The 13,411-nt window shown below is 42.5% G+C and overlaps 1 protein-coding gene across 1 annotated transcript; it reads left to right on the top strand.

Moving 5' to 3' along the window:
- Positions 1 to 1,461: 1,461 nt before the first annotated feature.
- Positions 1,462 to 6,861, top strand: MRPL44 (mitochondrial ribosomal protein L44). The gene is made up of 4 exons (XM_069864768.1): positions 1,462 to 1,661; positions 2,424 to 2,892; positions 3,950 to 4,128; positions 5,829 to 6,861. Exons 1-4 carry the CDS (start codon positions 1,501 to 1,503, stop codon positions 5,998 to 6,000), a joined length of 981 nt encoding a protein of 326 aa, XP_069720869.1. The 5' UTR covers positions 1,462 to 1,500; the 3' UTR covers positions 6,001 to 6,861.
- The last annotated feature ends 6,550 nt before the right edge of the window (positions 6,862 to 13,411 follow it).

Raw genomic sequence — 13,411 nt, 5'->3', positions numbered from 1 at the left:
GGACCTTTACAGGTCCTTTAGTCCAGCCCACCTTCAGAACATCTTTAACTCGGATCAGGTTGCTCAGAGCCCTTTTAGTGAAAGGTAATAGAAGATGAAGGGCCCACATTTCTGTATTTCCATACATTTTATATCATGCCTTTTAAGCTGGAGGTGTTGCTGTACAACCCTGGAGATGCAAACGGGTCAGAGCTCCCTGTGACATTACAGACCTGTGTGCGGCACAGGAGAAAACAAAGCTGGAGTTCAGGGAACAGAGCGTATCTTGCAAGTGAAAATGAAATCCCAGTAACAGATATGTTCTTAGTACAAGGAAGATATTGAGCTGCTGGAGCGTGTCCAGAGGAGGGCAACAAGGCTGAGGAAGTGGCTGGAGAACAAGTCTTATGAGGAGCGGCTGAGGGAACTGGGGTTGTTTAGTCTGGAGGAAAGGAGGCTGAGGCCCCTTATCACGCTCTGCAGCTCCCTGAAAGGTGATTGTAGCAAGGTGGGTGTGATACAAGAAGTGGAATATTTTTTATTTAAGCTGAAGTAAAGTTTCAACTAATTAACGGTATTTTTTGAAAGACAGCATGTTCCTCTGAGAGCATCTTTTCTTTCAGACAGTATTTTTCTAGACGCTGTTTATTCTTTGGAGATAACGTCTTGTGTTCAGTGTGATCTGTGCTGCACAGAGGTGTCTTCTGCTGTAAGCTCCTCTGTTTGGAGTCTTTCCCTATCTCAAATGCAGGGTCAGGCAGAGCTGGAGCCAGCTCCAGATTAAGAAGAGACCTGACTCCTGTGAAGTTCATAATGACATTAAAATCAGTCCTTGGAAAGTAATAGAATATGGGTAAGATTTCTGGGAAACTTTATACACATGCATGCAAGCGGGAAATATATTCTGGAACCAGCATTTGGATGGAGATCACTCCCTCGTGTTGCCCAGGCTTGATTAAAGGATGTTTGTTTTCAAAAACTCTAAAAAGAGCCTTAGAAAGTTCATTTGCCAGTATTTGCAGTATCAGTGTTGGTCTCTTCTCCCAGGCAGTGAGCGATAGCACAACAGGGAAGGTTCGGATTGGATACAGGGACAAGATTCATCACTGAAGGAGGGGTGAAGCAGGGCAGCGGTGCGGTCCCCATCCCTGGAGGCCTTCAAAAAGGGACAGGGTTGAGCAGGCGCGGAGGGATGAGGCTGCAGGTTGGACTGGATCCGCTGAGGAGCGCAGCGCCCCCTCCCCGCTCTAGCCACGCCCCCTCCCCGCTGGAACCACGCCCCTTACGCTCTAGCCACGCCCCCGCTCTAACCGCGCCCCCACCCCGCTCTAGCCACGCCCATCTAGATATAGACGCGCTGGTCTCTGCTCAGCCACGCCCCTCCCCGCGGTAACCGTGCCCCTCTCCGCTCTAGCCACGCCCCGCTCTGTTCTGGCCACGCCCCCCGGAACCTCCGTGTCCGGAACGCGCAGAGCCGCCGCGTTTCCGGGGGGCCGGTGCCGCGCTGCGCCTCCCGCCGCCATGGCCGCCCCGCTGCTCCTGCGGGCCTCCCGGCGGCTGCTGGCCTTGCCCGGGGCCGCGGGCCGGCGCGGGGCCGTGACCTTCGTGCAGCCCCTCCAGAAGAAGAGGTGGCTGCGCGCGTACCTAGAGCAGCAGCGGCTGGAGGAGGCTCCGCGGCGGCGGTGAGAGGCTTCCCGGCGGGGCTGGGGAGGGAGAGAAGGGGATGAGAGAGGGGGAGGAGAGGTGGGAGGGAGGGAGGGAGAAGGAAGAGGGGAGGAGGGAGAAGGAAGAGGGGAGGAGGGAGAGGGGGAGGGGGAGGAGGAGGAGGAGGAGGAAGAGGGATAAAGGGGCGGAAGGGAAGGGAGTGAGGGGGTGAAGAAGAGGAGGGAAGGAGGAAGGGGCTGAGAGAGAAGGGGAGGAGGTGAGGAAAAAGGGGGAGAGAGGAGGGGAAGGGAGGGAGTGAGGAAGAGAAGGGGATGAGAGAGGGGAGGGAGGTGGTGAAGAAGAAGAGAAGGTGAGAGAGGGAGAGGAGCTGGGAGGGAGGGGTGAGGGTGGGGAGGAAAGGAGAGGATGAAAGAGAAGAGTGGAGGGAGGGAGGGGGTGAGAGAGGAAGGAAGGATCTGGAGTGCAAGGGGCTGGGAAACAGGAGACACTGTACCGTTTGATTGCCTCCTTGCTGCAGCTCAGAGCAGAAGGGTTTTGGCTCTGCAGGTGGGCATAGTGACAGCCGCGTTGAAGGGGGCAGGGCTGGTACTGTGTCAGGCACAGGGTGGTGAGGAACTGTGGAGAGCTCTCCCTCTGACAGCAAGGCTTCTGGACAGGGTTGGAGCTCCAAAACCAACTCCTTTTTTCATTTCCTTTTGATCACATGAAAGGCATGATGTTCGCAACATTGACAACTTCTCACTCTGTTTCTGAATCTGTTTCCTTTTCTCTGTCCGTAGATCAGAGAAGCCTAACTGGGATTACCATGCAGAGATACAAGCTTTTAGTCACCGGCTACACGAGAATTTTTCAGTGGATCTGCTCAAGACTGCATTCATTAATTCGTGTTACATTGAAAGTGAAGAGGCGAGACGCCGAGAACTCGGAATAGACGAAGAAACGGTTGCGCTTAATCTACAGGATAACAGTAAACTTGCTGAGCAAGGGATGTCTTTTTCACGCTCTTACCTGACGCAATGCTTTGAAAGTGCCTACCCAGATTTACCTGCACAGGGAGTAGGAGCGCTTGTTGATTTTCTCACCGGTCAGGAACTTGTTTCTTACGTGGCTCGAAACCTGTCTATACAGGACCTGACACTTTGCAAAGAGTTTCCCGTCCCACCAGCTGTGCTGCAGAGGACATTCTTTGCTGTGATAGGAGCCCTGCTTGAAAGCAGTGGGCCTGAGAAAACAAGGGTCTTTGTGAGGGTGAGTCATTACTTATTGTATGGTTTTGTGCTGTCAACAATAACATGTAAAGGTCTTGGGAGTTACAGGGCGGGAAAAAAGGCAAAAACCAGATGCTACCTTATACCTCAGTGGCCAAAGATTGAGGGAGACTGAGAGAAGTTTGACAATACCTGTAAACGGTGAGATGTGTTTTGGGGTGGTGGTTGAGTGGTGTTTTGGGATTGTGGGTTTGCTTTTTTTATTTAAGGCTCACAAGCTGGTCAAGTACGTAATATCATATGCTTGCAGTTATGGTCATTTTACAGTATTTGCTGACATTTGCTAAGGGAAAGCGTCGTATTCCATGTGCTATGCTATCACATAATTATTTTTTTCCATGTGAGAATATATGTCTAATTGTAAATAAACATTTTATATAAGGCAGAAGTTGAGTTCATAGGTTTTGCTTGTAGGAGTGCAGGCACCTAAGGGTGTTTTATACTAAAATGTTCAATTACAATGCACTGTAACAAAGTAGGCTTAGCAGATGCTGTCCTTTCAGTCATCCTTGTCGCTTATTTCTAGTTTTGCAATGGAAAAATGTTTGTTAAAATCTTACTTCTGACACAAGACTGTCTAGAGATCGCTGTAAGAGCACATAGCAGTTAACAGAGTGATCCAAACCACTCAAAGTCCTGCACATCTGCACATTTCCTTCAACCTGCTTGCAGAGCCCTTCTGATGTGCAGCTTCTTGCTTGGAAGCAGCACTGAGTTGCTTGCCTAGTGCTTGAAGCTGTGCTGAAGGGTTGTTATAATTCTTCTTTTGGGCTGGCGCTTTTCCTTCTTTACATCTGGGTGCTTGACTTTGTCCAGGGCGCCCATCCTGTTGGTGGTTAAATTGGAACCAAAGCTGCCAAGCGTAGCACTGGCTCACTCTGACGGAGCATTCGGGCAGTTTGATTGTTCATTTCAGCCATTTCTTGTCAGGTGTGTTAATGTCTCGTCATGCTGTACTTTTATTAGCAAACCCCAGGAGCTGGAGCCTTTGTTACCTTCCTCATTAATTATTTTTAATTCTAAATATTTTTGTTTAGGATTTTTTTATTCCCGAACTGATTGGAAAAGACCTGTTTGAGATCTGGGAAGTTGTAAACCCTATGGGCTTACTAGTGGAAGAACTGACCAAGAGGAACATCTCTTCTCCAGAACCGAGAATCACTAAGCAGCTGGGAGTCAGCACAGTTCTGCCGCTGTACTTTGTTGGGCTGTACTGGTGAGTACAGTATTAATTTAAAGTGAAATTGATTTAAGCTGAGGGAGAGAGGAGATGGGGAGATGCTTTTTTATTTTTCTGCTTGTACACTTCGGTTAAGTTATTACAGAAAAGAAACCTTACAGTGACTTCCACATAAAATCAGCCATCTAAGCATTGGAATTGCTTGCTGTAATGATGCGTGCATGCAGACACAGTCTCTGACTAATGGGCTTCAGAGTCTAAACATGGAACACGAGAGAGTCTTGATGTATGTTCAGGGTGACCTGACACATGAACTTTACAAACAGCATAACTGAAGGGCTCTGGAGGGGCTACAACTGTCTCCAGGCTTTAGGGAAAGGTAAAGAGACACAGACCTCAAGGGAACTGAGGTTGAAGAGAGACTTAATTTGCATTCCAGAGAAACTTTTTAGTTTTCAAATGACAGGCAGTGTAAATCAGGCAGCAGATGTCCAGACAAGACTTCAGAAGTGCCAGTTATCCCTGCTGTGCCCATCTCTGGCACGGTCTCTGCCTCTCCCAATCTCTTGCTCAGGAGTCATGTTGCTTCTCTGGAGCAGAACAGAGCCTTCCTCCACCAAAAACCACAGTGTTGTTGCTTTGCTAAATGAACTGCAGATGAATGTGTGAGAAGATTGCCTTGACTTGTTCTGATTTATCGTGCTTTGGTTTCTATGCCTTCTAAGATTTATTATCTTATATAGAAGAAGGGAATGCTGATTATTTTTCTTTTTGAATCTCTGCTGTACCTTCACAAACTGTTGCCCATAGATGTTGATTAAACAGAGCTAAGTCCATACTTCATATCACAGAGAACTTCCATGTGAAGCAGTTTAAAAAGGGGGAGGAGAAAAGACAGAAGCATTTCACTTCTCTGTTTAAATGGAACTAGAGTGATGATTTAGCATGTTTTTAACAGGGCTAACAAACTGAATCCTGTAAAGAATCAGTGATATGTTAGGAATCTAAATGAACAGGGTAGTGTTCTTCCAGGAGACGGATGTATTTCTGATTAGTTTCCATTGTTGAATGTACTATCACTTATCTTTGCAGGAAAGACCAATGGAAATGTTTACATTTACATTTTTACTTGAGGGTGTCCAGAGGAAGGGTTTAGAGAGGAAGTTGTATGAGGAGCAGCTCAAGTCACTTGGTCTGTTCAGCCTGGAAGAGTCTGAGGGGAGACCTCGTTATTGTCTACAGCTTCCTCACCGGGGAAGGAGGAGGAGGAGCAAGCATTGAGCTCTTCTCTCTGGTGTCCAATGGTAGGACCCGAGGGAATGGCAGGAAGATGTGCCAGAGGAGGGTTAGGTAGGACATTAGGAAAGTGTTCTAACCCTGGATACTGGTAGAGCACTGGAACAGCTCCCCAGAGAAGCAGTCACGGTGCCAAGCCTGACAATATTGCAGAAGAATTTGGACAACGCCTGCAGCCACACTGTGTGGATGTTGGGGTGTCCTGTGCAGGGACAGGAGTTGGACTCGATGATCCTTGTGGGTCAGTTCCAACCATGAAGTGTGTGTAAAAAGAAGTTACCTTCAGGATTAACAGATGTTGGAGGAAAAAAAAATCTAGCAGCCCTTGTTCATGACACACAGTTGTGCTCAAGTGATGAAAATGATGTGCTCATGATGAAAATGTTAATGTAATTAATTAATGTAATTAATGTTAATGTAATTTTATTTTTTTCCCCAAGCGATAAGAAGATCATCGCTGAAGGTCCTGGTGAAACACTGCTTGCTGCTGAGGAAGAAGCTGCCCGCGTGGCACTGCGGAAGCTCTATGGCTATACGGAGAACAGGAGACCTTGGGATTACTCGAAACCCAAACAGGGATTGGCAGCTGAAAAGGCTATCAGCAGTAACTAGATAATAAAAGACATTTCTGGTTTCTCTTAAGAATTAATGGTTTCCATTTTGAGTAGAGATGTATTTAGGAAAGCAAAATTCACTTAGGTTTTATGATCCTAAGTGCTCAAAATTTTAGAATTGAATATGATATTAAAATAAATAAAGTCTTACTTTTGTGTGTTGTTTAATATTTGCTCATTTTCCTAAGTGTATCAAAAGCACCTTTTTTCTGGAGGCTGAGCTTTTCCATACATATCAGGAGACTGTTTTTAATGATGTTTAATAACATGTGACAGAGTATCACTGTATAGAAGGTTTCGTAAGTGTTTCCTTGGGGACTGTTAATAAGATGAGTTGAATTACATAGATAACATTAGTCCTTGGATTGCAGCTGGGTTCATTTGCCCTTGACCTTGTGAAAACTCGAAATGTGCTGTCGATGATATTGATGCTGTTGGTGGTCCCATTTAAAGTAAAAGTGCGAATGGCACTTTGGAGGTCTCAGTGCTTGCATACAGATTTTATTTGCCATACACATTGCTTTCTGTTGTTGGAGCATGCTCTGAAAAGGGATGGGGGGGCGTTAGTGATTTTAAAATCTGTAAAAAAGAAAATAAAGGTAGGGAAGGCCTGAATTCAAAGAAATGGGAGAACATTGTTTAATGCTAGGTTCTAAGATAGGCTGCAGCCTTCTCCTTCTTTGCTTTTTGATTTTTAATTTTTTTTTGTTCTTCTGGTACTTTTTTCAGCCCAGGTACTTTATTTTTCTCCTGTCTTTTGGCTGCTTAGTTTTAAGCACTCATATGACTGAAGTATGCCACTGTGTCTGTTTGCTTTGCACCATCAGTTTCAAGTAAATGGAAAATCACTTAGGAATAACTCGGGTGCCTGCATGATGTTCCTGTTAAATGTCATAGAAACTCACAATCTGCGTATGAGGAAGCAACGAATGCTTCCTCATGAGGAATGAGGAAGGACTTCACTCTCAGAATTGTTTACTTTAAAATTGAGTGAGAGTCTACTACACACTGGGACTAAGCCCTCAAAGGAACAAAGGAAGAAGGTGAATGGTTAAAGAAGCATTTCCTGGCCTAGCCCATTCTGAGTACTGGTTTTGGAATGACAACAGGTAAATCTGTCTCCACTAAGTGGGGGAAAAAAAGCCAGGCTGTTTGATATTCCTGTCCCTGTTGCCTTATATCCCCAAGATGGGTTTGTGTGAAGGTAGCGCAAGAAGGTGAAGGTGGCTGCTAATCAGACCTGAGGTACAGCTCAGGTGACACAGTCCCTGCTGGCAGAATGAGATCTACATTTCCTCTACGCAATTGAAACAAAATCATTAGTGTATTCGAGCAAAGAGCCGTCTGCCTGCAGTCCACGTGCATCTTCAGTGTTTGGTGAGGTCTGCGTCTGTGGCTGGATGGCAGAGAAACCTTTCTTCTGCATTTTGGCATAGGAAAGTGCATGTGTGATGGCTTGTATATAACAAGGAGAGCAGAAAGATCAGTCTAGCATAAAATATGCATAAAATTGCTTGTGTTCTATGAAAACTTCCACCTAGGTAGTCTGTTATTGCTTATATAAGCAAAGCCAATAAGGTCACTGTATTCCAGGGGAATAAAGGCAAAATCTGAAAAGAAGGTACAAATTGCTCCTGTTATTTTTAGTTTCCAGATAAGGTATTTCTATTACCTTTACCTATTTTAGAAGGACAATAGTGAAGGTGGGGTTTTTAATGTCCAAAGAACCTACTCTTTTTTATATACATTTTAATATATTTTCAGAGAGAGCGCAAATCAATTTTCTGGCATTTTGCCTTAGAAATAATTTAAGATCTGCTCACTGCAGTTTGGAATAAAGTCCCAAGTCCTAGAAGAATTGGATTACTGAATAGTGTGCTGGGGAAAAAAAAACAATTGGATAATGCAAGATAAATCAGTTTATCATGTAGAACGTGTATACAATACCTTGAGCTCAAATGGGAAGGCGGTTTGGAGACATGGAAAGAAAGGATTGGGTTTTTGAAGAGGTGAGTGAAAAAGGAATTTCTATAAGAAAATGTGTCCTATTTTCAAGCCTCCAAAGGTCAGAAAAGCATTCGATGTGGTATCTGTGCTTTGATTTCTGGCACTTAAGCACATATTCAAGGATTTAAATGTTGTAGTAGTGGGATCATTTAAGTACTTCAGATTAATAACTTAGTCATTTTCTCCTCCCTCTCCTCCCCCCGAATACATAGCCATAAACAATATAGAGGTGACATTAAGAGACTGGTTAAATTTACAGAAATCAGTATCTACAAAGTCTGTTAAGAACAGCAGCTTTTCTTCTGGAAACATTGTTCATGAAATTCCACCATAGTTTTGCTATCCACAAAGTACTTTGTAAGCTGCTTGCATTGGTCCTGACCCAGGTGCTGCCTATGAGTGCATTTCTGTCTCTCAGTGGTTGCTGCTTTCTTAAATGCCATTTTATTTGTCTTTCAGAGAAGACAGAAGGTCCAGCAGTCAGTGAATAACTGACTGACAGGATTTGAGACAGTTTATTCTTGCAACCCATTGAATAACTCATTGATGATTGTTATGAACGTTGGTAAACTTATTCAGTAGTAGAAAAGCATTTCTTTAGCATTTATGAAATTTTGGAATAGGTAAACATCAGCTCAAGAGTCAACTTGGATTACGCTTTTCTGTATGCCACCTTTTAACTTTATCTGATGCAGATATTTGTGTTACTGTGTTTGCACTCATCCTTCTTTCAGCTCATTCAAACCTGTATCTCACAGTCAAGTTTTTTTTTCTTAAGTGAGAATTATAACTGGTGAACCAGAACACGAGTAACAGTATTTCAGTGCTAACTTAAATTATGGTGTCCTGGGTGTACCACCAGCTACATTTTGACAGGATTACAATCCTGGATGCTAACCCCTTTCTTGATCATTTTTGTCCTTCTTGATTTTTTGCATGAATTTGTATTAATATGCTAATATGCTTAAACATAGATAGAAGTTGAATTATGAAATAAATGGACCACAATTCGCTACTCCATTAAAATCAGTGGCAGGTTTGCTATTGGTTTTGGTCTAGGCTTGGTTTTATTCCAAATATTAAATAAACTCAGTGTGTGAATAGTCTAGGATTACTCTGTCATTGAGATCCTTTTTCTTTTGCTTGGAAGGGTTTTAAGAGTGATTTTGTTTTAAGAAAGGTAAGAGGAGTTCTGGTATTGGTCCCAGCTAAGTAACTGGAGAAAAACTTCTTAATATGCTGTCATGCACTTTAATTAAGTGACTTCTATTCTTAATGAGTGCTTTTCCTCCTATCTCAAGCTGTTCAGTAATGTGTCTCAACATTTGCTATCATCTCCTTGCTTTCAACTGCAGCTTCTTCTGGTTACAACAACCAGATCTTTTGCTGTAATTTTCTCTTTTAAAAAGTCCAGGAATAATTCTTGTATTAAATATTGCTGTGGCTTAAAGATAGGAGATCAAAATACAATCACTGTATACTTATCTCCACTTTAACTCAGAGTTTGAAATTGCCGGGGAGAACTTAAAGCTTTGATTTGAATTTATTGTACCAAACTCTTGGGTTTTCATGATAAATTGAACCTTTAAATAAGCCGCTCTGGTGTTGTGTTTCTATAAAAAGCCATAAAGAAGCTAATACATCACACAACATGTTGTCATTCCTTTTTGCAGGGAAGGGGGAGAGGGATGATGCAGTATCAAGACGTTAGCAGAGCCCTGCTTTTTCTTATCCTTTACTGAGTGCTGTGGTAAACTTTAAACAGACTCTGAACTATTTGGTTTCTCTTGCATCTGAGCTTTGAAGTCAGTATTAAGATGCATTTAATGTAGAGACAGAAACATCTAAGGGCAGATTGGTTTTTTTCCTTTTCAAACTGATTCCATTGATCTAATGGCACTCATTTTGTGTGTTTACCATTTCAGCTTGTCTAAGAAATTGATACATCAGGAAGGTGGAACAGTCAGCAGTTGGTCAGTAAAGAACCACTGTCACAGCGCAAAGCTGCATAGTGGAAACACAGATGATCCATGTGACAGAATCAGAGCGGTGAAGGCTGCTGGAGATTCTTCAGACGACAGGGCATGCTGCAGTGCAGCTCTTTTGGCGCACCTTAAAACTGGGGCTGGTCTGCTTTGGGAAAAGGGTAGCTCTAGGGAGAAGGGAAATGTTATCATCCCGTGCTATTTTTGTGTAGTAAGTGTAACATTTCTGCTGGTCTGTGGCAGAATGCTTGTGACTGTGCTCTTGAGCTCCCAGTTTTATGTTCAAATATATTAGCTGTGTTACTGCAGTGCAGGTATTGTATGAGTGTCAGGGACCTCCTGGATCACCCAGACAGTCCATCAGAAAAACAATCTTTATTTTATTGTTGTTGGGAGAATTTTGCATTCAATTCCAAGATGAAAATTTCAATGAGTTTCGGACATGCCTGAAAGTTCTCTGCAGTCCTGTGTTTACCCTCAATTACACTGGCATGCTTATATAAATCAGACCAGTGTTTATTTTCGTGATAACTGGATTAACATATTATAGATTAATGATTACCTGACATTTGTAGTTTAACACTCTTTGTCCTGAAGGCATGATGCTGGTTTAAGGTATTTCATTTTGGTACTTTATATAGATGACCAAAATTAATCACATCAATAGCTTGTGGTGTCTATTTATAAACAGTATTCTCAATAATCATTCAAATGACTTGGCCAATTTGTATTTAGTGTTTCTAACTCTTAAAAGCATGCAAACCTGAAAAAAGGAAGTTCTGAAAGGATGTTTTGATATCCAGCTTCAAAGAAACTTCTAAACGCTATTTAAAGCAAGTTGTTTGAGAGAGATGATAGTTAGCCACATTCCATCGCTTCTAGCGATAGACTCTAGTTTTATGATCCACACATTTAGATAAATACTGAATAACATCTTTGGCTCCTCAGTGCCAGTGTATTTGTCTCTATGTGTAGCCTGTCGCTTCTACTTAGGTGGGGTGAAAAAGGTGCTGCTAGCATTTTTTCCACCTTTTAGAAGTGAGAAAAGAAACACTTTTGAAACACTTTTGAATGATGTAGGACATAAATTTCTAGGTTTGGAAGTTTTAAAAAGTTCTGCTCGTACTCATTTGACCACTTCTAGGAACTGGTGCCACCATTTCTGTCACACATAGAAGGGATAATAGACTGCGCCACACTGAGCAGACGGTTTTGTGCGGACATGCCTAGCTTTGTGATTAATATCACTGAGGTATTGCAGGGGATATCACCAGATCAAACAAATAATTAAACCCAGCTGAATGAAAACTCATTACGTGTTCCTCAAATCTGAAGGAAGCACATGCCATTGTCCCACATGAGACCTAAACCTATGGGAGAAAATTCGAAGTAACTAGAGCTCAAAGATCAAGCTCTGCAATCTTGTCTTGGGGATTGTCTCCTTCATGGAAGCATCCTACATAATTCAGAAAATACTAATAAAACCGAGGAACTGTTACAGAATTAGCCCTATAAGAGCAGATTAAGCAGGGGACGCATTCCCGCAGCCACAGGGTGATAATCTGTCTGAAAGTTCTGTCTTGGTCCAGTTAAGAGATTCAGTTACTTTAATGATAATTTCAAAAGAAAGAACTAGGAGGCACAACTTTATCCTCTAAGTTATTGGCAAAATTATCAGTGCTTAGGATGATAACATGACAAAACAATTTGTAGAAACATGTGTGTTTTCAATCGAGCAGGCATATTCTACAACCTGTAACCACCAGGCAATGAGACAGCACTTCGGGGGCCAAAAAAACCACAGGAATGAAAAATTACATTCATACTGACATTTAGGAGATCCTAACATGGACTCTGCAGTGATGCTCAGTGTCCTGGGACTTCAAATATGATGTCAAAGTGCAGTTTGCAATCATTTCCTTGATTCAGTCTGTCTGACGCATGAACAGCAGGCAGGCTGCTGAAGAGTCATGGAAATCTAGGCCAGTAGCAAACCAGTTGATTATTTCCAGGTTTCAGAGACAAGTAACTTCACGTTTTATTTCTTCAAAAGGTTCTTGTTGAATTTATTTCAGTTCTTAATTGGTTATTGCAACTGCCTGCTGCAAACCTGGCTGTAAGATTAAATGTTTATGAGATGATGATGGATCTGGTAGAGTTTGGTTGATCTCATTAACTCATGCAAGATAAACAGGCAATTTAAAAATACCAGGTTTGAACATTTTTTCTTGACTGGAGTATTATAGTCATCATTTCCTAGTGACCAAAAACATCAGAGACTAGAGGATGATGATGACAGTAATAATAATAAATTATATAATAAATTATATAATAAATTATATAATAAATTATATGAACCTCATCCACGTTGGATGAGGGTTTAAGCAACCTGATCCAGTGGGAGGTGTCCCTGCTCATGGAAGGGAGGTTGAAACTGTGTGATCTTTAAGGTCCCTTCCAGCCCAAAATATTCTACAATAATAATTTTAATAAGCTTCAGAATTTTCCTCTAGAGAAAAATCCCCACCACTTGCAGAAGGGATTTACTGTTCATGACAGAATCCACTGCTGGATTGTCTGACTCTTATCTGATTCTTTTTGAAAACTGCAATGAAAACTTTTCATACTTAAACATAATTTTCATTTTTGAAGGATAACAATACAACCTTTTTACATAAGGATGTCATTGTGTTGACAAACAGGATTTCTCTATACAAGGGGATGAAACCAGCTGTAGAGAGGACTGGGGACAGTTGTGGACATTGCTTGGCAGTGCTGAGAGGCTCCAGCAAAGACAGCAAACACGTGGTACTTGAGAGCAAAGCTGAGCTTGTGGACTATACTCTGGAAATTCATTGACTATTAGGTGCTCAGTTTATAATAAGAATGAAATAGAATAGTGTGGTGCTCTCTGTCAATGACGGAAAGAGTAGAAGCATAAAAAAAGAGTTTACCCTGATAAGTGTCTAGGACAACAACAATGGAAACTTTTAACTAATTACTATGAAACCTTTCTATGTTAGTTGTTCTGTTGCATAAATTGTTTTATTTTTGACTGATTACACTCATAATCCTGACTCCAAAGGACCACAGTTGTGGTCGGGTCCCTGCAGTGAGAGCCAGCTGCATCTCTGCTATCGCTTCCCTGCATGTGTCCACATTGCAGTTGAGGCAGTTATCTGTGCGCACAAAGGTATGCAGGGAGGGAGAAAATAAGCTGAAGGGCAGGCCTGGCATCAGGGCAGTGTTTATAAGCTGACTTTGAAAACATTGAAGCTGCAATATTGGAAAGCTGGCTTTATAGAGTAAAGTACTGCAGTCTGAAACAACCCCACACAAAGAGGAGCAGGATGCAAAAAACCTTATGTATTCATAACATGGATCTTGATAACTTGAGAAAGTCAGGGTGAACTTAGA

The sequence above is a fragment of the Phaenicophaeus curvirostris genome, chromosome 10, assembly GCF_032191515.1.
Source record: "Phaenicophaeus curvirostris isolate KB17595 chromosome 10, BPBGC_Pcur_1.0, whole genome shotgun sequence".
NCBI lineage: Eukaryota > Metazoa > Chordata > Aves > Cuculiformes > Cuculidae > Phaenicophaeus > Phaenicophaeus curvirostris.
This window is presented reverse-complemented; position numbering and strand designations above follow the sequence as displayed.